Source organism: Dasypus novemcinctus, chromosome 24, assembly GCF_030445035.2.
Source record: "Dasypus novemcinctus isolate mDasNov1 chromosome 24, mDasNov1.1.hap2, whole genome shotgun sequence".
NCBI classification, from domain to species: Eukaryota; Metazoa; Chordata; class Mammalia; order Cingulata; family Dasypodidae; genus Dasypus; species Dasypus novemcinctus.
The window spans coordinates 38,428,256-38,451,047 of record NC_080696.1 but is presented as its reverse complement, the minus strand read 5'-3'; the positions used below and the strand labels follow the sequence as shown (position 1 = coordinate 38,451,047).

At 47.7% G+C, this 22,792-nt stretch overlaps 1 protein-coding gene across 1 annotated transcript in view; it reads right to left on the bottom strand.

Annotated features, from left to right (window-relative positions):
- Window positions 1–22,792, bottom strand: part of MMP24 (matrix metallopeptidase 24) — a 46,169-nt gene that overhangs the window by 8,262 nt on the left and 15,115 nt on the right. Inside the window, exons 2-6 of the mRNA XM_058286973.1 lie at window positions 16,830–16,978; window positions 12,651–12,767; window positions 10,917–11,221; window positions 2,864–3,025; window positions 400–614 (exon numbers count right to left, since the gene is read on the bottom strand). Coding sequence (XP_058142956.1) covers window positions 400–614; window positions 2,864–3,025; window positions 10,917–11,221; window positions 12,651–12,767; window positions 16,830–16,978 — 948 coding nt within the window. The remainder of the gene's footprint in view (window positions 1–399; window positions 615–2,863; window positions 3,026–10,916; window positions 11,222–12,650; window positions 12,768–16,829; window positions 16,979–22,792) is intronic.

Genomic DNA, 22,792 nt, shown 5'->3' with positions numbered 1-22,792 from the left:
GACCAGGCCCCTACTCCCAGCCTGCCATCTTCACAGCCAGGAGCTCATTTCATCTTCACACAACCTTTTGTGAGAGGAATGACTCCCTCAGCTTTCAGACGGAAAACCTGAGGTCTAGTAGGGGAGGGGACTTGTCCAAGGTCACAGAGCGGAAGCTGGCCTCCAGGACTTTTCCCCAGTGTTAACACGCGCGTCGGTCCAGGCTCATCAACCTTCCCCCTTCCCTCTTGGAAACGGGCACATTGATCTCTATTCACGGGAATAGAACCCGTGTCCTGGCCACTGGGCCAGCTCCCACCCAGGCCCCACAGCAGGCCTGATCCCAGAGCCTATCGGGCCCCATGGTGGGGAAAGGAGTGGAACTGGGAACACCTGAGGGCCCCAGTGGCCTGGCCCTACCTTAAACACAAACATCTCGCCGCGGAAGAGCGCCACCGTGTTGAAGTTGCCGTCACAGATGTTAGGCTTGGCACCTGGTGTGGATGGCCGGTCCCCAAGGGGTGGCCGCGGGGGTCTGGGCTGCCGCTCATGCTTCCTCTCAGACGGCGAGTGGATCCTGCGGACGGGGAGCGTGGGGAGGGGCCTGGTGGGCTCCAGGGGCTCGGCTGGGGGTCCTGGAGAGAGGGGCCGCAACTTAGAGAAGGGGCCACCCGCCCCCGGCCCCTCCCATCTAGCTCTGAGACAGGTCTGCCACCCTCCAGCTCCTGTGTCCTCTCCCCATTTCTGGCTCCTCCATTCTTGGAGAAAACAGAAGCCATTAGATGGGAACTCTTCCATCTTTCCACTCCCAAGTCTGGAACTTTCTCTCTTTTCCTCTCCTGTTACAACAGGTAGCATGTCCCTCCTTAGGCTCAGCACCCATACCCTCTCATGCCCTCTCCCCACCTCTGGTTCTTTTTCTCCTGGGTCATATAAAATTGTTCCCATCTAAGAAAAAAATAAACAAAAACACTTCCTCAGTCTACATCCTCCTCCAGATGGCACCCATGTAGCTGCTATTTCTCTGATACCCTTCGTGCCCGCCGGCCCTGCTTCCATTCTTGATCCCACTCCACATGGGCTTCTGCCCCATCACCCACTGAAGCTGCTCTTGTCCAGGTCACCGATGACCTCTGTCTTGCCAGATCGAATGGTTTACTTGACTCACTATCTTAGGGTTGCTGATCAAACTTCGATGAGCGGGCGAAGCAGCTGGGGATCTTGTTAAACTGCAGCTCATGGCTCAGAGTCAAGCATGGGGCTTGAAATTTTCAGTTTCTTCACGCTCCCAGGTGATACCAGTATTGCAGGATCATAGATACACTTTCCTTAAAACTCTCTCCTCTGTTTCAGGGCCACTGCACACTCTTGGCTTTTCTCCAACCCATAGACTGTTCCTTTTTCGGCCTCCTTTCCTCCTCCATCCTACCCTCGAAAGGCTGGAGTGGCCTCGGCTCAGTGGCTCTTCTCTCTCTCTACATTTTTATCCCTAGGCCAATGTTCTCAACTTTGGCTATGTATTAGGATCATTTGGGGAACTCATAAACCTGATACTGAGCAGCACCCCACACCAGTCAAAACTGAATCTCTGGGAGAGAGGCCAGGGCATCGGTATTTTTTATTGGAATTCCAAGGCAATTCCAGTGAGCAGCCATGGCTCAGAATTGCTGCCCTAGGAGGTCTCACCCAAGTTCATGGCTTTAATGACCCACTATATCAGAGCTGAACAACAGAACCTTCTATGAGGCTGGAGATGTTCTGTACCTGTGCTGTCTGTTACAATGGCCTCTAGCTGTCTCCTGACTACTGAGCACTTGAAATGTGCAACTGGTTCTCAGTGTGACTCAGGAATTGAGATTTTAATTTTATTTAATTTCAATTAATATGAATTAAGATCTCACTGGCCACATGTGGCCAGTGGCTACAGTATTGTACATCAAAGATCCCAAAGCAGTATCCCAGCCCAGATCTCTGAACTGCAGATGGATAAATCCTATCACGCCATAATTACAAAAGCCAGAAAACTTGCTGTCATCCTTGGCCCTCTCCGCCTCCCCCTCCCCTCTGTATCTGAAATATCAGCAAATCCTGTCCATTCTACCTTCAAAATACCTGCTGGTCCCCATCTATGTGGACCTGCCTGTTCTCTAGGGCTCTGGTGAGGTGCTCAGGGCTGCTGGGCAGAATGTGCTCCCTCAGAAGAGCATGTTCTTTTCTGGTGCTCTGTTGACATGCTATTTGCTCAGGTAAATTGGTCCCATCTCACATGACTCATTTGACAAGAATAAGAACTTCACATACTGGTCTGAACAGAAAACTAGGAGAGAGGCATGGTAGGTGGCCTTACATAGCTTATCAAGATGTCAGCTTAACCTCTCATTGCTCCTTTTTAAAGAAACAAGCTCTGGTTATCCTACTCTTCCCATTGTATCACCACTGCTAGGGCAGCTGTGTGACGCTCTCAAGAGTGCTCATCACTGTCTGGTGAATGAGTGTGGGAATGAACCACTGGGGAGAGCGGGGCATGTAGAGAAGGTAGAGAAGAGGGTAGGGTAGGCTTCTACTCAATTTTGTCTCCTCCTCCCTGATCAGGCCCTCCCTGAGGTTTCCCAAGTATGCCAAGGGGAAGCTTTGCCCTCTCTGGCCAAGCAAAGACATCAGAACTTTCTAGAGGTTGGAAACCAGTCAGAGATAGGTTTAGGACCTGAATCCAGGCCTCCTGACTGCCGGCCAAAGGAGATGAAAAAAAAGTAGACACAGAAAATAGAATCCAGGCCCAGGGAATCAAGAAAGCAGTGTGGGAACAAGCCCATCATGCCCAGCCCTGCCCCCAACAAACATGGTCCCGCAGAAGGAGTAGGGCCCGTTCTCCCCGGCAACACACCGTAGATCTTCTGAATGCCCTGGAGATCGTCCTGGGGCAGCTTGAAGTTGTGCGTCTCCATGTACTGGTAGAAGGGTGCCATGATGGCGCTGGGGTCGTTGGAGTGCTCCAGTCCCAGTGCATGGCCCAGCTCATGCACAGCCACCAGGAAGAGGTCATTTCCTGTGAAGAGAGGGTGGGAGGTGCACAAGGTACCCACTTATGTATCAGTCTGTCCATCCACCCATCCATCCATCCATCCATCCAATGCTGAGCATGTGCTTTGTGCTGTGTTGATCCTGGGAACATAGAGACACAATCCCTGCCTTCCAGAACTCTGAAAATAGTAGAGATTATGAACAAGGAAGCAAAATAAGTGCAACAGGGTGTCCCAGGTGCTTGACTAGATATCTACAAGAGTCCAGTGGAGACTGAAAATGGAGGCTTCATTTGAACTTGGAAGAAGGTGTTTGGAAAAAGCTTCATGATGGTGAAGCTTAAGTTGAGTCTTGATAGATAAGAAGTTAGTCAGGAGAATGGATTCGAAGGGTAGGAGAGAGAGAGAGGGGGTGGCATTTCTGGCAGAGGGAATGCTATAAACCATGTCCAGGGACAAGCAGTTTCATTCCTCTTGGCTCTAGAACAAAGCACAAGGGGGAGGGCCAGAGAGAGATGAGGTCAGACAAGCTGGCTCCCGGGGCTCTGTAATGCCCTACAAAGAATTTGGATTTGCTTCCTGGCTGGTGGGGGGTTGAAGCAGGAATGGGGGCGGGTAGTAAGATGAAATCACTCTGGCTGAAGTTGGAGGAAGGATTAGGGGGAATGAGACCTGAGACAGAGGGATCAGCTCAGAAGCTGGTACAAGGGTCCAAGGAGAAATGGAAAGCTCTGAGCCAAGGGGGAGGCAGCATGGACCCGGAGGGGGAGTTCCGGGGGAGTCAGGCTGGTGGTCAGCTTTAGGAGGCCCAGGAAGAAGCAGGGCCCGTGCTGTGGGGCAGCTTTCAGGCAGACAGGCCCTCAGTCTGGCAAGGTCTCTGCCAAGATCAGGGCAGGGACTCAAATGCTGGTGCAAATCACAGGATCCAGGTGCTGCAGGTGGGGGGCAGGATCCCCAGGATAGAGCAAGGGTGGCAACAACCTGGGTGGGACAGCTCGCCTTCATTTCCAGCTCTGTGTTTTGCCAGCTCTCTGAACCTGGCTGGTATGCTTACCCCTCTGAGCCTCAATTTCCTCATTTGGAAAACGGGGAAATCACATCCACCTCACAAGACTGGGTGAGGATGGGCTAAGACAGTGCGTGGAAAGTACACAGCACTGGGTGGTAGCTGCTATCATACCCAAGAAAGCAGCTTGGCTTCTGGAACAAGCCCATGTGCCAGAAAGGAAGCACAAGAGCCAGTGGGGTTCTAGCAGCCAGGTCCTCTTAAAGTCAAACTCCCCTCAGCTTTGGAATTAGACCTGGGAGAATTTGGTGGCATCAAGATATCCAGCTTGAGGACAGAACTGTAAAGGGCAGGGGCTTAGGTAGGCTATTGTGTCAGCAGTCTGGCTGCCCAGTTACAGACCGCTGCTTGTCTTGACTCCTGGACTTTGGGTGGCCCCTGAGCCTTGCCTGTTATCTCCCAGCCCGAAGGCACGTCTCCGCCCATTTCTGCCACCACCGAGTGCAGGGGAGGCCACCTACCTGCCTACCTACTGGACACCTACCCGGTCCAGTAGGAATCCTACAGCCTCTCTGGCCCCCAGCATCACTGACAAAGTGGCCCTACCCCAGCCCAGGCCTGAGGGACTTGTGAGGCTCAGGTGGGGGTGGGTTTGCCTCTGGCTTCCTGGCTAAGGTCTTGCCGAGAGAGTAGAACCCCACGTGGCCGATCCAGGCTGGGGAAATGTGTGCCTGCTGCTCTGCTGACATGACCCGTGTCCTCAGTGGAGCCGCATTTGAGCAGTGGAGAGGAAAGGGGATGTGCAAGATCAGTGCAAGGTTGGCCAGAAGCCTGGGGCTGGCCTTCTGCTGGGCAGGGCAGGCTGGCATGAGAATGCTGGGCCGCCCCCAGCTCCTTCCTCAGGTCCCGGTCCCTTTGGCAGCAGGAAAGGCTGAGCTCATCTCTGAGCTCCATCCCAAACAAAGGCGGCTACTTGAGCCAGAGGAAGGCAGCTTTGCTTCCTGGGGTCCTGGCTTGGCTCTGCTCCTGGCCTGTTCTTTGACCTGGGGCGAGCTGTTGAGGGTCTTGGGCTCCTGACCAGGCCGTGGCTCTGGGGCCAGCCACAGGGGTCCCAGCTGGGAGCCAGGGAGCGGGGCCCTTGGCACCTGGCCAGATTCTGAACCTCGTTGACCTGTTGCTCTGCTAAACTCTGGGCCCTATCGCTGCAGAGAAGAGAGGAACGCCTTGGAGGAAAGGGGCCTGCAGCTTTATTCTAAGGACAAAAAGGAGGAGAAGAGCTGGCATCCTACTGCTCCAGAACTTCCGAAAGCAGTTAAATGGGGGCTGCTGGGAGGATATGGAAGGAGAAGGCAGAGGAACAGGACTCCTGGGAGCTCGCGGGGAAGCGGAGGTGAGGAGGAGGTGCCGGGTATGGAGACGCCCCCAGTGCATCATGGCAGGAGGCCGGTCGGGTCTTCCCTGCCCAGGAGGTGAGAGACAGGGGGATGCAGCGGTCAGAAGTGCGGTCCCTTGGAGCCTGGCTGCCTGGTTTTGAACCCCAGCTCTGACGTGTCCTCACAGTGTGACATTTTGTCCTCTCTTCCTCTGTAACGTGAAGATGAGAATGGTAGTGTGAGAAGCTGTCACCCAGGCACCTCCCCCACTCGGAGGCAGCCTGGGCCGGGCTTCCTCAGCGTTAGCGTCCCTGGCGGGAAGCGTTCTTCTGGGCCTGGAACACAAGTCCTTTTCTCGCTGCTTCACTTCCTCCTCGTGGGACCCTCCAGATTTGGTGATTCCCAGCTCGCTGACTCCCCACCCCCCATAAAGGCGGTAGCAGTTCTTTCTGCCTCTATTCTTTGTTGGTGCTGCCCCTCCACCTGGAATACCCCACTCCTTCAAAGTCAGCTCAGTGCCACATCTCCCAGGACGCCTTCCTTGATTTTCCCCACTGGCAGTGGGGGAGATCTCCCCTCTCCCGGCTGTTTGAACTGTCTTTATGGTGCTGGCCCTTTCCACCTGCCATTTCATTCACAGGGCACACCCTCATCTCCCCCAGACCGTGAGCTCCTTGAGGGCAAGATTTGTGCCTGCATCGGGTTTGTGACAGCACCCTGGATGGAGCAGTGCCAAAAATTCAGTATGGTTCTTAGACACCTGCAGCAGAGCCACCTGTTAAACATACAGAGTCCTGGGTTCACATTGGGCTCTGCCACTTAACAACAGTAGATTCCTTAAGGCCTTGGAGCTTTGCTTGCCTCTGTGTAAAATGGAGAGCATAGCCCCTGCCTGGGCCACCGTCCAGGATGGGGGAAGAGTCCCTCAGGTGATGCTGGTGGAAGGGCTCTCTCCCCTGTGAAGTGCTAGCCATGGTGGCCCTTCCCATCTTGTCACCTTCCCCACGCAGGAGCAGCCTGGGCTGGGCTCCCTCCCCAGTGGAGCTTAGTAAGTATCTGTAGAAGTTGACTCACTTGAAAGAGGCAAGGACAGAGGGTGCCTGGAAGTAGCCCCTGAAACTGGTTTAAAGTTGGGGGAGCTAGAGTCTCCACAGACTCCAGCCAGGTGAAGAACCAGAATCACCTTTAAAAACCTGAGGTTCTCCAGGGGCGACTTTGACACACACAGATGGAGATTCTGATTCTGGAATTTTGGAGGGGGGGTAGGTGATTTTTTTTTTTAAGTTACCCTGATGAATTTTATAATGGTTGGGTCAGGCTGACACACTTGAACCAAATGATCAGCCTTAATATCATTAAAAGTGGGACAACCTGTATTGTGCACCTCCCTATGTGATGCAACCAGTGCCACCTGGGAAGTATTCTTGCCAAAAAAGTGAACTCGAACTAGTCCGCCTGTAGATTTAATGACCAATATTCAGGAAATGTAGGGAAGAGGGACATGTTAAAAGTGGACCTGAATCTAGTTGAACCAAATGACTATATTCAGGACAAATGACCCATTTTCTTCAACAAGTAAATGTCATGGGGGAAAAAAGGGAAGGGGGAAATGGATTTGAATTAAAAGGGCCTTATGAGGCATAGCAGCCACAGGCAATGTGTTGCTCTTGTTTGGATTCTGATTCAAGCAAACATCTCAAAGAGACTTTTATGAGATAATTTTGGAAAATGAACAAAAACAGGACATTAGATTTTATTAAGAAATTATTGTTAACTTTGCTGGGTTTGATAATGATTTTGTGGTTATGATAAAAATAAGTCTGTACCAGTTAGAAGCCTATGCTAAAGTATTTACAGACAAAATGGCATTATACCTGGGATTAAAAAAATATATAAATATGTGTGTGTGTTTATATATATATACACACACACACACACACCATACACCAGCCAAAAAATGAAAGTGGGGTGGGGGCTGGAGGGGTGGTAGGTGAACTAGGACTAGGTAGGTGAGCCAATGCTTTGTTTGTCCGTGGAGCAGGGTGATGGGTACCCTGGGCTTCATATTATCCTTCTCCCTACTTTTGTGAGTTTCAAATTTTCCGTAATAAAAGTTTTCAAAAAGCAGAAAGCCAACAAACAAGAAGTTCCCAGGTGACTTTGCTCACTCTCTTGTTGAATTTATGTGGGAATTAAACAGGATAATGAACAGGTGCCCAATAAATCCTGGTTCCTTCCTCTCCTATCCAAAACCCACCAATGGTGGCTTAGAGCTGTGTATGCCAGAAAAACAGGTTCTTAATCCATTCCTGTGGGTGTGAACCCATTGTGAACAGGACCTTTTGATGAGGCTCCTTCAGTTAAAGTGTGGCCCAACCAAATCAGGATTGGACTTAATCCTGGGTGGGACTAAGAGAACCCAGAATAGCCCGGAGAGGCCGCCATGTGCATTGCCATGTGACACAAAAGCCAAGGACCAAGGATCCCCAGCACCCAGCCCCAGAATGCCACAGTCTTCTGGGAGAAAGCATTGCCTTGATGTTGACACCTTGATTTTGGACTTCTCCTACCCTCAACTCCATGAGCTGATAAATTTCTGTTTTTAAGCCAACCCACTTCATGGTATTTGTTTTAGCAGCCAGGAATCAGAAACTCCTCCCTAGGGCAATCCACTGACGTCCAATTTTCTGCCAGGGGTCTATTGCTGTGGCTATGAGTTGCATCTGGATAGTTCATACTCTGTTTTCCAAAGCAGAGAAGAGTCTTGACTCCTGTCCAAGAAGACATTAGCCATCTTGGGATTTCTAAGAGAGTTGGCAGGCTTTCATCAAAGATGGGGTGAGGCAGATGGGAGGGGTGCTGGGATGGTGTCCATCCACAGGTACCAGCTCCTTCCCACACACTGCCTGAAGTTCTTGGGATTTTAAGGTTGGGCCCAATTAATTCTGTAGCAGCAGCCCAGCTGGTATGGGAGGTGCAAACTCACAGAGCTGGGAAGAAGAGAGGGCAGAGGGAGTAGAAGCATCTGTCCAATGTCTCCCCTGGACAACAACCCTGTCAACATTCACTTATCTCTATTAGGGGTATAGCTAAAATCTTATCAGCTAACAGTGCCTGGCACCTCATAGGGACTCCAAAATGTTAGTTCTCTTCTCCTCATACCTTATCAATTAACCCAGGCAGTCATTCCTTGACGCCCATCCAAGAATAAGAGTGAGATAAAGAATAGGTATTCAGAAAGTCAGGAAACACATCCAGGACAGAAGGGGAGAGGTGCCAGGGCTGAGGAAATGGAGGGTGATAGGAAAGGGAACAAAATGAAGAGTGGAGGGGGCAAAGAGAAATTTTGACCATTTCATAACTGCCTAGGCTGAGCCTTGGCCAAACCAGCTCCTGAACCAATCCTTGATAAGCCAAGAGTTGCCTAAATCCATACACCGATAGGAAGTGTTCTTAAGGAGGCAGTCCCTCTCTGCAGACACCAAACATGGCTTCTGAGGAAATGGGCGTTCAAGAATCTGCCCTCTGTCTGAAGCACAAGTAAGAACTGGGGAAAAGAATGCCCAGTGTTTCCCAAACTTTCCAAAGTGTAAGAATCAGACTCTCCTGGAGAAGGGACTGGGAATCCATTTTTATAACAAGAATCTCAGTTAATTCTTAGGATCAGGCAAGTTAGGGAAACTCAGAGTAAAACTGTTTCTCAAGGTGATGAAACACAATCACAAATACCTGGGAAAGTCATTAGATTAAGTACAGATTCCTAGGCTCTATACCTGGAAAATCAGAATGGCAAGAGGTTAGGGGCCTGCAGCCTGGAATCTGCATTCTTAAGAAAAGGCTTCTAGGTAATTCTGATGTATCTTATGATTTAAAAACCATGAAGTTTAGCATGGTGGCTGAGAGTATGGACATTGGGGTCATAAGGCCAAAGTTTTAAAGCCTTCTCTAACCATTCACTAGCTATGGGGCCTTTGGTGGGTTATGTAATGTTTATCCATATCTTGGTTGACTTATCTATAAAATGGGGATAATTTGTGGAAAGCACTTGGCACAAGTCTTGGAATATTGAAAAACTCACTATTATCTATTATGATCTAAAAGCCAGAATTCTCTGTTCCTCCCTCTTCCAGATTCCCACCTCATTTTCCTGGTACCTCTGCTAGAGCTTTCTGCACAGTCTACCTTATGGACACATTTGTCTCCCCTACTTGACTCTGGGCTTCCAGAGGGCAGCGACCATAGTGTTAATGTATGGATCCCCCTGGGCTGCGCAGCATGTTCCATGAGAGTTGGAAGGGATCGTGGAGCTCATTAATCCAGCGCTCCATTTTCCTGATGAGGAAACAGAGGGTGAAGGGTACATCCCTAGTCACATAGCCAGGTAGTTGGAGTAGGGTTTGAGCCCCAACTTCGCCACCCACTAGCTGTGTCCTTTGAGATAAGTCTCAAACTCTCTGAGCCCAAACTCTTCATCTTGAAAACAGGCATCATAATGTGCACTTGCCTTAAGAGCCTTGTGAATAAATATTGATGAGGAAACTCTTTTTGCAAAGGGTATTGTTACTATCACTGCACACTGTTGACTCTTGCTCCATAAATATTAATTGAGGCATAGTGGTAAAGGGCAAGTATTGAAGGATGCTAGAAATTCTGGGGCCTGCTATTGATCTATGAGGCTCAGATGAGGCAGAGTCAATCACGTCATTCCATAAGCTGGCCTTGGGGGCTGTTGTTGGTGAGGCTGGAGCCTGTCACTTTCAGACTCCACTTTGTTATAGGTTGAATTGTGTGCCCTCAAAAGATATACTGAATTCTTAGAATCCTCAGAACGTGACCTTTTTGGGAAATAGGGTCATTGTAGATGGAATGAGTTAAATTAACATGAGGTCATGCTAGAGTAGGGTGGACCCCTAATCAATACGACTAGTGTCCTTGGAAGAAGAGAAGACACAGGCACGAAGGAAGAAGGCCATGTGACATTGAAGGCAGAGGTAGAAGTGCTGCAGCTGCAAAGCCAAGGAATGCCAAAGATCACCAGCAAACCTCCAGAAGCTAGGAAGAGGCAAAGAAGGATGATCCCCTCTTGATTTCAGAGGCCTCAGGGCTTGGTTTCATATTTCTAATCTCCAGAACTCTGAGATGATGAATTCCTATTGTTTTAAGTGACCAAGTTGGTGGTACTTTGTTATGGAAGCCCCAGGAAACTAAGACAATGACTTTTTTCTTTTTTCTCCACCTCTGATCCATTACTTTATCTTCTTATTCATGGCCTCACCCCTCCTTCCTGACTCAGCCCAATTCGACCTTGGACTAAGTGATCTGATCTGACCCATCTCTGTGGCCCTGGCCTTCGTGCATCAAGTATTGAATAATATCATAGATCATAGTTCCCACTGTCTTACATTCTTAGTTCCTGGCCTAGAAACTCTAGAAAGCAGGAACCTCATCCATGGTATCTTCCAAACTCTTCCAGGAGCATCTTGCCCTGAGGATAGAGCAACCCCAGGACTGGTCCCCTGTCCCCCCTCATGGCCTTACCATCATGATTGGCATTTCCTAATGTCCACGGCTCGTCTGAGTCAAAGTGAGTATCTCCCCCAATCCCTGGGCCAGGGAAGTAGGCATGGGCCAGGAATCCCCCTTCCCCATCAAATGGGGAGCTGTCGCCATGGAAGCCGGAAGCAAAGAAGATCATGATGTCTGCCTCCTTCCGGTCACTTTTGATCTCATGATATGGCACCTCTTCAAAGGTCAGTGGGGTCACCTTCTGCCATACATCGAAAGCCTGGCGAATAGCTTTCCTGGTGTCCAGCTCACCCACCTTTGGGGTGTAGTTGTGAATGCTGGTGAGAGAGGGAAGGGTGGTTAGGGACGGGCAGATGCGGCGGAGACTAGCAGAGCTAAAAGGGTCATCAGAGACCATAGGGACCCCCAAGTTTCCAAATTTGAACCCGAGAATTCTTCTGAGATGCCCAGGGCTTGAAGAATTGGCCAAGTAGGCAAGGCTCTGGTCCGTACCCCTGCCTCAACCAGAGTAGTTTTGTTTTTACCAGTGTTTTGTATTTGATCACTGACAAGATTTGTTGAATAGAGAACTATACTCCAATTCACAGAAAAATTAAGTTGGTGGATAGCATTTTCTAAATGACAAGTTCTTCTAATTTATTACATACATAAATCTCTAAAAAGTTATAAAAATACTCAAACTAGTGGAGACGAGTTTAAGTAAAAAATTCCTTTAAAAATCTTTGGCATCTACAGCTGATTGTCTACTTAGCAGCTGGTACAAGGTGATCTAAATTAATCAGTTATAGATTAGAGATTTATTGCATGGTTCTCAACAAAGGGGCATCCCTATTTCTTGGTGCTCTGCCCATGACCAAATGGGGCAAGGGCTATCCCACCCATTCTATATGAAAGGAAACTGAGGCCCACCGAGGCTAGATGCTAGAAGTTAAAGTTGCAGTTAGGCTAGCCTCCTCTCTAGTTCTTCAGGAAACCCTAAGAGTCTGTCCAGCTTCTTACACAGATTCTTCTTAAGCTTCCTTCTCTTGTCAGGTTTCTGAAAAGACCCTGTTCTGGTCTCTACAGCTTGCTCACAAGTCTTAGATCCTGCCCCTGAATCCAGGGGATCCCTTGAGGTAGGATTAGAGCCTCAAGAGGTGCCCACCACAGCCCTCCTCAGCTGGCCCTATGCCTGGCCCCTGCCCCAGCCCTGGCCTGAATTCTGGGATGGCTCCATCATCCCTGGTCTGATGTGGAGACTCATCCTGGTTTCCTCAGGCAAGGGCTGACACAGTGTGATTCAGTTCCCAGTTCTTGCTGAGTCCTTGAGAAACAACTGGAACTGGAGGGTTGGATTTTCAGGTGAAGTCCATCAGGCTGATTTTAGGTGCAGCGGGGGGGATTCAGATCATAGGAAATGAGGTTTGTCAAGCAGTGACTGGGAGAGAATGAGTTCAGCCACGTTTTGTTTCACAGCTGGAAGCTACTGAGCCCCCACTTTCTATAACCAAAAACTATAAGCATCTAAACAGAACACAACTAGTGAGCCCCCAAGGGACCAAATAAACCTGAGGTTGGAGTCCTGGTAGCCTCTGGGAGCCCCAAGGAGGCCAAAGTTCTAGACTCTGAGCACCTGTCCTGACACCCATGTGCCTGGCCCTCACCCTGACCCCTAGACCCACCTACAGTGTAAGCCTCTGGACTCAGGCCAGGAAAAAGAGTGAGGGTGGCACCAAAGCCAGGGAGGGAGAGAGGGAGCCAAAGCACCTGTAGGTGATATGTTTTTGCCTCCACTTCTGGCCAGTCAGGGCATAGCGCTTGTTTCTCCGCCTGCGGCTCAAGTGGGGGTGATCAGGAACGCCACATCGGGGTTTCTTCATCCACCTGGGCAGAGAGAGGACACACATCCCATACTGTGGTCACTGAACGCTATAGTGAGGCACTGCCCTGTCCCCACTCCCAGCCTGCTGGGAGACATGCACCCTCGCCCTGGGCTTTGGGACGCTGGCTCTGATGGATTTCCCAACAGGAGTGTAATTGACTGACTCATTCATTCAATCATTCATTCATCCACAATCAAATATGAAGAAGCATTGTGGTGTAAGAGACTGGGATTCAGAAGACCAGTTCCAGCTGGTCTAGAGCTAGACAGAGTTCCAGCTCTACCACCTACCCCAGGACCCCAAGGCAAGCCGCTGAGCCAAGGTGAGCCTCATTTTCCTCATCTGCAACAGGAGAATTACAGTTCCTGACCTTCTGACATGATAAGATTGTAGTACGCCCCCAAAAAGAATATATTTGAAAATGCTCTGGGTATGTAATTACATCACATCACTCCCTGGCTTAAACCTCCCCAGTGACTTCCCCAAACTCCTAGAATGAAATCCAACTCCTCACCCTGGACCACCTCTCCCACAGTGTCCCCCAGCGCCAGCGACTTTTCCTTGCTGTTCCTTGACCATGCTCAGCTTTGCTTACCATGCTCTCCCTCTCCACATGGTTTGTTCCCATCCTTCATTAAGGTCTCTGCTCAAATGTCACCCCTCCAGAAAGGACATCTCCATCTGCCTTGTCTAAAATAGCCTCCCCCTGCCCATCCTGCTGCTATCTTCTCACTCTGCTTAATTTTTCTTCATGGTATTTATCCGTACCTGATATTATATCTTTGATTTCTTATTTATTCTTTGTTTCTCCTGTTAGATTTTCAGTTCCATGAGGAAAGGAAGCTTGCCTGGATTGCAGTGTTTACACAATTTCTGACACAGAACGTACTCGACTGTTATGTGTTGAATGAATGAATGAATAAATGAATGAATCAGTTGGAACTCTCCAACAGTAGAATGGGAGAGGAGCTTGGGAGATAGCAAATTCTCTTTCATTACGGTAGTGCTTGGAACATAACTCTCCACAGCACGCTTTATGGTTTATTGTGATGTTAAGTCTATGAGTCTGTTGCCTCTAATAAATGGCAAATTATTTGAGGACAAGAGCTACATCATCTTCATCTTTGGGTCCCTAGAAGATAGCCAAGTGCGTAGAACTAAGTAAATCTTGACATCCACTAGTTAGCAGGTAAAGTTACGTTAGGGAATGGTAGGCCTGGGACATCACGGAGGGTTAAAGAGAGGAGCAGGGTGGGAGGTTGGAAAGATCATGGTTGAGTGAGGCCCTGCATTTTCTTTGTCTGTGCTGGCCTAAGGATCACTCACTAAACCACAGCTTGGGGTGGCTGGAAGGGAAAACAGCCTGACCCCATTTGCAGTCCTGTTCAAAGCACTTGACATTGGCAATATAGAGAAAAAAAATCAGAGATCATTTTAACCCAAAATGAAAAGCCCCTTAAGGGAAGGGACCAGGTCTGACTTATTTTTACTTTTTTTATGCTCCACATTGCCTAGATAGTGTCCTCTACTCATCATTCACAAAAGACCTACTAAAAGCAAGGACATTCATTAGTATAAAGATTTATAATTTTCACAGAGTTTACATTCTATTTTAAAATACATTTTAGCTTTCAAAAACAACCCTGTGAGGTAATCAGAAATTATTATCCCCATTTTACAGACAGGGAAAAACATATACAAATAACTTGAGTACTTTGCAAAACTTGGAAAAGGGCGAGGCAGGTCTGGAGCTTAGCTGAATGGATAAGTGAACTATGAATGCCGTTTAACAGAGGCGGGGGCTTGTTTTAACTTGTGATGCTGAGCGCAAGGTTGGGCAAGAGGAGCCATGTTTGTTGAATGAATGAATGAGTGCATGAATAATGTGTGACGTTTCCCAAAGCAGATACTCAAATTTGGTACTTTAGACTGCTGCTACAGCCTCCTTGTTCTACCGGTCCCTAGGGAGAGAGCCGAGTGCCACCTCTGCTACACCAAGGCTGAGGAAGGCCAGGCAGGGCCTCTATAGGAGACGCAGGCCCAGGGAAGGCAGCAGTCGCCAAGGTCACAGGGCTGAGCTGACACTAAGGTCTCTAATTCCACACCCGACGCCCACCCCGCTCAGGTCTTGGATTAGGTGTGAGCACCTTCTTCCTTTGCATGCCTCCAGAATGTTGCTCCCTGGCCTTGCTACAAAGAGGTAAGGGCACAACTGCAAGTAGGAAACGCCAGCCTCTTCCCTCAGATCGTTCCCTCTGCCTCCTCCTTTTACCGTCCACCTGCCACTCTCTGGACCCGGTCCAGCAGGCCTGGGGCTTTCTGGAACAGAACCCCAAGGCCAGGTGGTGCCTCGGCAGGGACTCAGTGCCCGGCCCCAGGACGCACCGCCACGCCACACAGAGCCCTCAAAATAGGCTCCGCTTTGAGATGCGGGCGGGCTCTCCTCACTTGCTCACGAGCCCGCGGCAGCAGGGATCAGCCGAGTGCGTTATCTCAGAATCTCAGATTCTCGGAGGCAGAGAAACTGACGAAAACGTTTGAACAGAACATCAGGATCATGAGACCCACACTCACCACATTTTGAAATCCTAGAAGCTTAGCATAACAGAATCCTAGAAGTTGAGAGCCACATAATTTGACACTCTGTCTGGCAGGTAAACAAGCTGAGGCCCAGAAATGGCTCAGTCCAGGTGTCACCGATCCACGATCAGGGCCAGTGCCACCATCTCACTTTCCTGGTCCTTCACCCACAAATTTTCCTGCAGTCTCCTTCCACCTTAGCTCGGGAACCCATCCCTTACCACCTCCTTAGAAACTCATTCTAGCTCTTTTCCATGTCTTCATACCCTTCTTTTTCATGGCTTTTTCTTTTCTTTTCTTTTTTAGGCAGTACCAGGAATTGGACCTGGGGCCTTGCACATGGGAAGCAGGTGCTCAACCTGAGCTACATCTGCTCTCCAGCTTTGTTTTTAGGAGTTACTGGCGATTGAACCCAGGTCCATGCTCAACCACTTGAGCTCCATCTGCTCCCCATCATGGCTATTTCTTAAACACATTTAAACATGCTTGACTCTCTCCCATCTTAAAAAAAGAAAACCCCCCATCCCCCTCTAGCTACCCCCTTTTTTCAATTTGCCTTCATTGTCAAGCTTCTTGGAAGTTTGCCACCTCGACTCCTCACCTCTGCTTCTCCCTACTGCAATCTGACAGTGTGGCCACCATCCCGGGGAGGGTAACAAATATCTCCTTGTTACTAAAGTCAGCTGACACTTTTCAGCTGTTGTCCTTTTTGACCACTCCACAGCAGCTGACCCTGTGGGCCCTTGGCTGCCGTGAGGCACAGCCTCTGGCCTCCTCTCCCTCCCTGGCTGCTCCTTCTCAGCTTTCTCGAAGGCGAGGGCGTTGGGTCCCAAGCCCTTATCTCTCTCCTCTTCACACACCCCCTGAGTGAGCTCATCCTTCTCGTGGTTTCACGTGCTTGTTGTTATCTCCCAAATATCTCCCTGAAACTCAGTGTTTTCTTCTGACTTGCAGACTGGTGGGGTCAGATGACCGTAGCTATTACAAAACAGTGAGCTGCTGGAGGGTAGGGGGGTATAGGATCAAGCACAGCCCAGGCGCTCAGTTAATGACTGATACTTGGAGAAAGTGCAATGAGAAGTTGCCAACTCTCTATCCTTCCAGCATTCTCTGCATCAAGTGAGGCGTGTACGTCTCAAGGGATTCCGGAGGGGGACTCACAGTTTAACCATAAATTGTTAGAGCCAGAGATGACTTAGGAGATTCTCTATAACCCAAACTCTCACTTTACTGATGAGGAAACTGAGGCCCAGAGGGGTTTAGAGACTTGTCCAAGGTCACACAGCAAGTTTATGGCAGAGCTGGGATTCCCATCCCAATACTTCCCCGGCTCATGTAGGAAAGGACCCCTGGGGGTACCCACGAAGGTACTGCAGAAGCAGAAGGTAGGAAGGCAGGCTGAACGGGGTGTGCACACAGGCAAATGTGAATCCAAATGTAAGTCCAGAGAGTTGAAAGACACAGCGTCCCTTGCAAATCTTACTCGATTGTTGTCTGATCCAACACACCGGTGACTGGGATCCCGTAAAACTGCTGCATAGTGGAGACTGCTGACTGTAAGGCCTTCCCTGAGTGCAACGCAGATGCCCGGGAATCATAGGGAAGCAGGTAGCCATATGACTTTAACCAGTTCTGAAAGACACGTGAAAGAAAAGGACGCGTTATGCTGGAGAAGGCTCTGTTCTACCTGGACGGAGACTTGCTCTTGAAACTAGGGATCATTTACCCCAGTGACTTAGGGGCTCATGCTCTGATTTTGTTCTTCTTTGCGCCAGTCTGCACGCACTGTCAAGTTCACCTCCAGAAATCACAGCTCTCGTTGGCTTACTCCTCCACTATAAACCCTTTTTGGGATCTCTACTTGCTATGGAATTAAGATTAAATTTGCATTCCAGGTGTTCTGCTAAACTGCCTCTTTACCCATTTATTCAGCGGATTCCACTGATATCTGAGTAGACACACAAGAGCGCAAGAACAGTTCTTTCTATGAAATAGAGTGCTCTGTTGAAAATGCTGCGCCAACCAGAAACCCATTGCGTGGAAAGCCAGTGACAGATGATGATGATGATGATGATGATGTCTCATTTATTTATTTATTTATTTGGTTTTCTTTCTTTTCTTTTGTTTAAGAAAAACATATTTTTTTGGTATTTGTTTATTACTTTTTTACTCTTTACTTTTTATAGGATATTTTTTCACATGAGATTAGATATATTCTTCATGGCTAAGCCAAAAAAAAGAGAGCTATTATAAATAAATAGAAAAAATTTTTTTTAAATGTTATTTTAAATACCAATCAATATTATATGCACAGGAAAAAGTCTTAAAGGACACACATAAAATTGATAGTGTGATTTTAGGAAGTGTGCATCATGGTACTTAGAATTACACAAAGATGCATGACTTCTGCAAATTATTCTTAAATGAGTTCAGAAAAAAATGTATAGAGAGACAGAGAGGGAGTGAGAGAGAAAGCAAATGTAGTAAAAATGTGAACAGCTGGGGAATCTGGGTGAAAGGTATTCAGCAATTTTTGTGCTAGTCTTGAAAATAGTCTGGAATGATGTCAACATTTTTAAAAAATTTAAAAGAATTAACCATGAATATCCTTTAGTTATAGTGTCATGGGAACCTCTCTTTTCTGTGTGCTTGTCTGTTTTCCAAGTTTTATGCATGGAGTTAATTAAAAAAAAAACAACAGGGAGAAAAGCTTTAAAAGAGCAAGAGAATTCAAAAGACACTTGGGTGAAGAAGCTCAGACAAGCAAGGATTCTGAAGGAGAGCAAAGTAAAGATGATTATTCCCACCACAAAGCAGGAGGAGATGGACACCTTAAGAAACTAGGGCACCAGGAAGTATCTGCAGCATCAGGTGGAAAATGTGGAAAACATGCCTGTAGTTACTGAACCCCCATGAGACTCCAAGCAGGACGGGAGCCCCTTGTCCCCCTCAGAGCTCAAAGACCAAGTGAGCTGATGAAGGAGAAAGAACCTAGGGAAACGCTAGTGTTCCCTTCCTGGCAACAGCTGTCCTTTCCAGTTTCTATATTAACAGTCTTATTGTGGCTATGTCATTTGTCATTTATTATAAGTCAAATCAAACCATTTTAGGAAGGAGTCAGACTGAAACTATAAATAAGTTCTCATTTGTTTCACCAAAGGTGATATAACATCTTTACTGTGTAGTGATAAAAATTCATCTGACCAATTAAAAACCAAATTGTCAGAATAACAAAGTCTGAAAATATCCATGAGCGACTGATAACCTAACTTTTCCCACATTTGGTACCTAAAACTGTGTTTTCATTCCAAATTATGGCACAGAATAGCGTTACTTCTTCCAGTTCCCCAAACATTGATTGTCTTTCATGCCGTTGCTCATGTTTTTCTCTCTCCCTGGTACACTTCTTAGTTTGGCAAAAACCTTTCATATTTCATACTTCCTTTCATATTTCCATAAATTACTAGCCCCTGGAAGACTTCCCTGTCTTCCCAACCTGACTTATTTTCCCCCTCCTCTATGGCTTCAAATTCCCTACTTTTAGATCTTATAATATTGGGCTCTAATCATTACTTGACATATCCAGACTCTGAGCAACTCAAGGGGAATGGTCCATATCTTACTTAACTGTATACCCTCAGTGCCCAGAACAGTGCCTGACACACAGTCATTATTCATTTTGTCCACGTGACAAACATTTGTTGAGCATTTACTATATGCAAGGCACTGTGCAAGGTTGTGGGGACACAAAGAGGTATAAGGAACTAAAAACCAACAAGTAAACCCACAATAAAAATGTAGTGCTAAAAAAGGAGGTGAGTACAAGGTTCTAGGGGAAAATTTAAAAAGGCGGTCTTACCCACACCAGGGTGGAGGAAGGAGAAAGGGAACTTAGGGAAGGCTTCCGGGTGGAATGAGATTTGAGCTGAGTCTTAAAGGACACCAGTGTATGCCATTGCCTGGTGTGGGAAAGCATGGCACACTTTGGGCAGTACTTCAAAATGGTTAGAACATTGATGGGGGCGGGGATGGCAAAGAGTAGAGAGATGGAAAAGAGGGAAATGGAGAGAGATGAGATTTACCTGTCTGTTCACAAAGTGAACAAATTACAGAGAATCACTTTGTGATCTGACAGTGACCTAGTATCAGCCAAAAAGCTCAAATTCTGGGGTAATGAACATGTTACCCATGCATTCATCTACGTGCTTGTAGCAGTTTGATATTCTTGATGAATTCCAGAAAGAAATATTGGATTATGTTTGTAAACGGATCTTTTCCTCTGGGCATATTAGATTACATTGGATTCACAGGTTTACTTGATTAAGTAATTATGTAAACCTCTTGTGCCTGTAGGGTGTTTAGTCCCCACCCAAGGGTGGGTGGGAACTCACAGATAAAAGGCATGGCAAAGGACAGAGTTAAGGGTTTTTGTTGATGTTGGAGTTTTGACGTTGGAGTTTGATGCTGAAGCTGGAGCTGTAGGAAGTAAGCACACAGAGGAAAGAGAAGCCAGCCCCAGGAAGAAGCAAGCCCTGGGAAGAAAGGAACCTTGAACCCAGAGAGAAGCAAGACCTTGGAAGGGAGGAACCCAGGAAGCCCGAACCCTCGCAGCCTTTGGCAGCCATATTGCTCCAACACATGAAAATAGACTTTGGTGAGGGAAGTAACTTGGGCTTTATGGCCTGGTATCTGTAAGCTCCTACCCCAGATAAATAGCCTTTATAAAAACCAACCAATTTCTGGTATTTTGCATCAGCACCCCTTTGGCTGACTAATACAGTGCTCCAATTTCTATTCCCAGATTAACTTTGGTCATCAAAACATTAAGTCCCTGGACCACATTCTCTCAGTCCCTCGCAGCCAGAATGACATGTTATGGGCATTCTCTATGGAAAGTTCTTTATGGGATCTTCGCTCAAGAGCTGTCAGGTTGAGTGACCAAGGTGGCATAGTGGGAAGGAGACACACAGCCCTGAGATCAAATCTTGACTTGAGTTTTAGTTTTTTCATTTGTAAAATGTAAATAATTCCTCCTCCAAAGGGTTGGTGTTCAGATTAAATGAATGAATGAGTGCAATATGGTGGTCACTCAAAACATGTTCGTTATCTCTTTGGATGTTTCTTCTTCTTTCTTTGTAAAATCAAGGTGGAAAACATGGTCTTTGATTTTTTTCTGCCTCTTGCAATCTCATCATCCTGCCCTCCCACATCGTGCCCACCCTCAAAGACCCAGGCCTTTTGGGTCCTAGAGAAGGTAGGACATCTCTCAGGGCCAAGTCTCCTTCCTCTTAAAGTGACTTATGGACAAGCCCATCTCTCACTCAAGACTGGGAGCACAACAGAGTGTCTGGCACTTAGTGATGCTGAGAAACTACAGCTGTGCAGAATTGTGTTCTGTTTATCCTGTCACTCAACTTTCCTCCTACCAGGTCCAACACAAGCATCTTCTATGTGGCTCCAGCTTGAGGAAAAATGTTTCCTCTACAGGACATTCTGTATGCTTTCTGGTATCAGAAAATGGCTACTGGGTAACCCAGTGGTTTTCTTTTTTGGCCTTTCTGCCAGGAATCTTTCAGCCAAATTTATAGCTTAGAGATTGAGCATGGTAATGCCTGGGAGTAACTTTTACTTTTTCATCTTTCTGACAGTCAAGTTATGTTTCATCCTTTAAAATCTTAAAAATATGATGTTTAATCTGTAAGATGCCTCAAGCTCTTCCAAAAAGAGGTGTGGTCCAAATCTAAAATAGATCCAATTCTTCAGTATCTGTCAGTGGGCTGGCCTAGTCCTCTAAAAGTCTAAGGGGAATTAGAGCATTTGGGAAATGGCTGGGATCTTTGGACAGATTCCACTGACAAATCACTCAGCCAACTGAATATTTCTTGAGCACCTGCCTCTAAGCTAGTATGGAATTGAATCTTCTCCCTTCATGACTGCATATGGTAGGAGATAGGGACCCGTGAACCTTTGGTAAAAACCTACTCCGGTCCTTCTAAGGATTTGAGGAATTAAAAGTAGCTTCTCTTCACTAAAAGGGCTGGCAACTTTGATTTATTCAGCTCCTTCTCTGCAATTCTCAAGGAAGGAGCACTCAGAGCTCAGGATCTATTGTGAAGGACACAGAGTTGATTTCAGCAGCAGTGGAGCCAGGATCCGAGGTGTGAGGCCCTCGGCAGATGTCCCGGTCAGGCCAAAACACCAGTATGGGTCGGTGGGGGGAGTAGCAGTGGGGACAATCTTCAGAGCTCAGAGGCAGACCCCCAAGAGGGCACATGGGAGGGGAAGGGGCTGGTCAAATGGCAGCATCCAAGTGAGGACCAGGGCATTGACATTGGACAATATGTGTACATGAGAGGAGAGGAGGCCAAGGAACATGGACCGGGGCCAGCGAGTCCAGCTTTCCTACTTCCCCTCGCTGCTGGGACCCAGGCAGTTCTCCAACTCCTCTGGACAAGAAGCCCCCGAGGTGAGCGCATCTTCTACACTCCAGTCCCAAACATTCCCTGTCACGCTTTGGGGCTGTTTCTCTTTAGGCAGATTAGCAAACTCCTACTTATCCCTTATGTTATAGCTCAAAAGTCATCTCCTTTGTGACCCTGCCTGAATTCTCCAGGCAGGGCTAGCGGGTACCCACCCGCCTTGCTCCCTTAGTCCTTTTTCACCCTGCTCGAAGCGTAACTACCACAATGTATGGTACCTGTTGGTCGATATGTCTGTTTTCCCCACCAGATCAAGTCCCTGGGAACAGACTGTGTCATATTTATTTTTGTGTGTAACACAGTTCTTAGCACAGTGCCTGGCACGATAAATAAGCACTGAAATCATGAATGAATGAACAGTTGGTCTAGGAGGCAATGCCTGAGTACCAAGGAAGGGATTTCATCTTGGGAAAGTTTAGTGAGTAATATATGTGGCAAGCACAAAGCACAACTCCTGGCATCTATTAGAGGTTGAAAAAAATGTGAGCTGAAATTCATTCTATTGCGGCTTGAGGTCTTTGATGAGGCTGAAGAAAAAAAAAGATAAAATCTGAAGGGAAAAAAATCCATTCGGTTTTAAACAGAAGGAATCTAATATATATATATTTTACACCTGGATCCATTAATCAATCGCCAGCCATGCCAGAAGTTCTAACCTTCACATCTCAGTTAACCAATTCTAAGATGTCTATCACCCCCGTAAGTGCTGAAAGAGGTGTAAACCCAGAGAAAAGTGAGAAAAATCTCAGAGTGTAAGCAGAGACCGAAATAGCTGAGCTGAACCGAAGCTACCAAGATCACAGACAATTCCGCGCCATTGGCCCGCTGGCCAGGAGGCGGGATTTGGGCGCCTGAGGAGCCAACGCCGAGACTTTCAGGAGTAGTGGCAGGGAAAGGAGATAGCGGAGAATGACAGGGAGAAAAAAACGTGGCCCGAAGAGGGAAGAGAGCGGCAGACAGCAGAGGC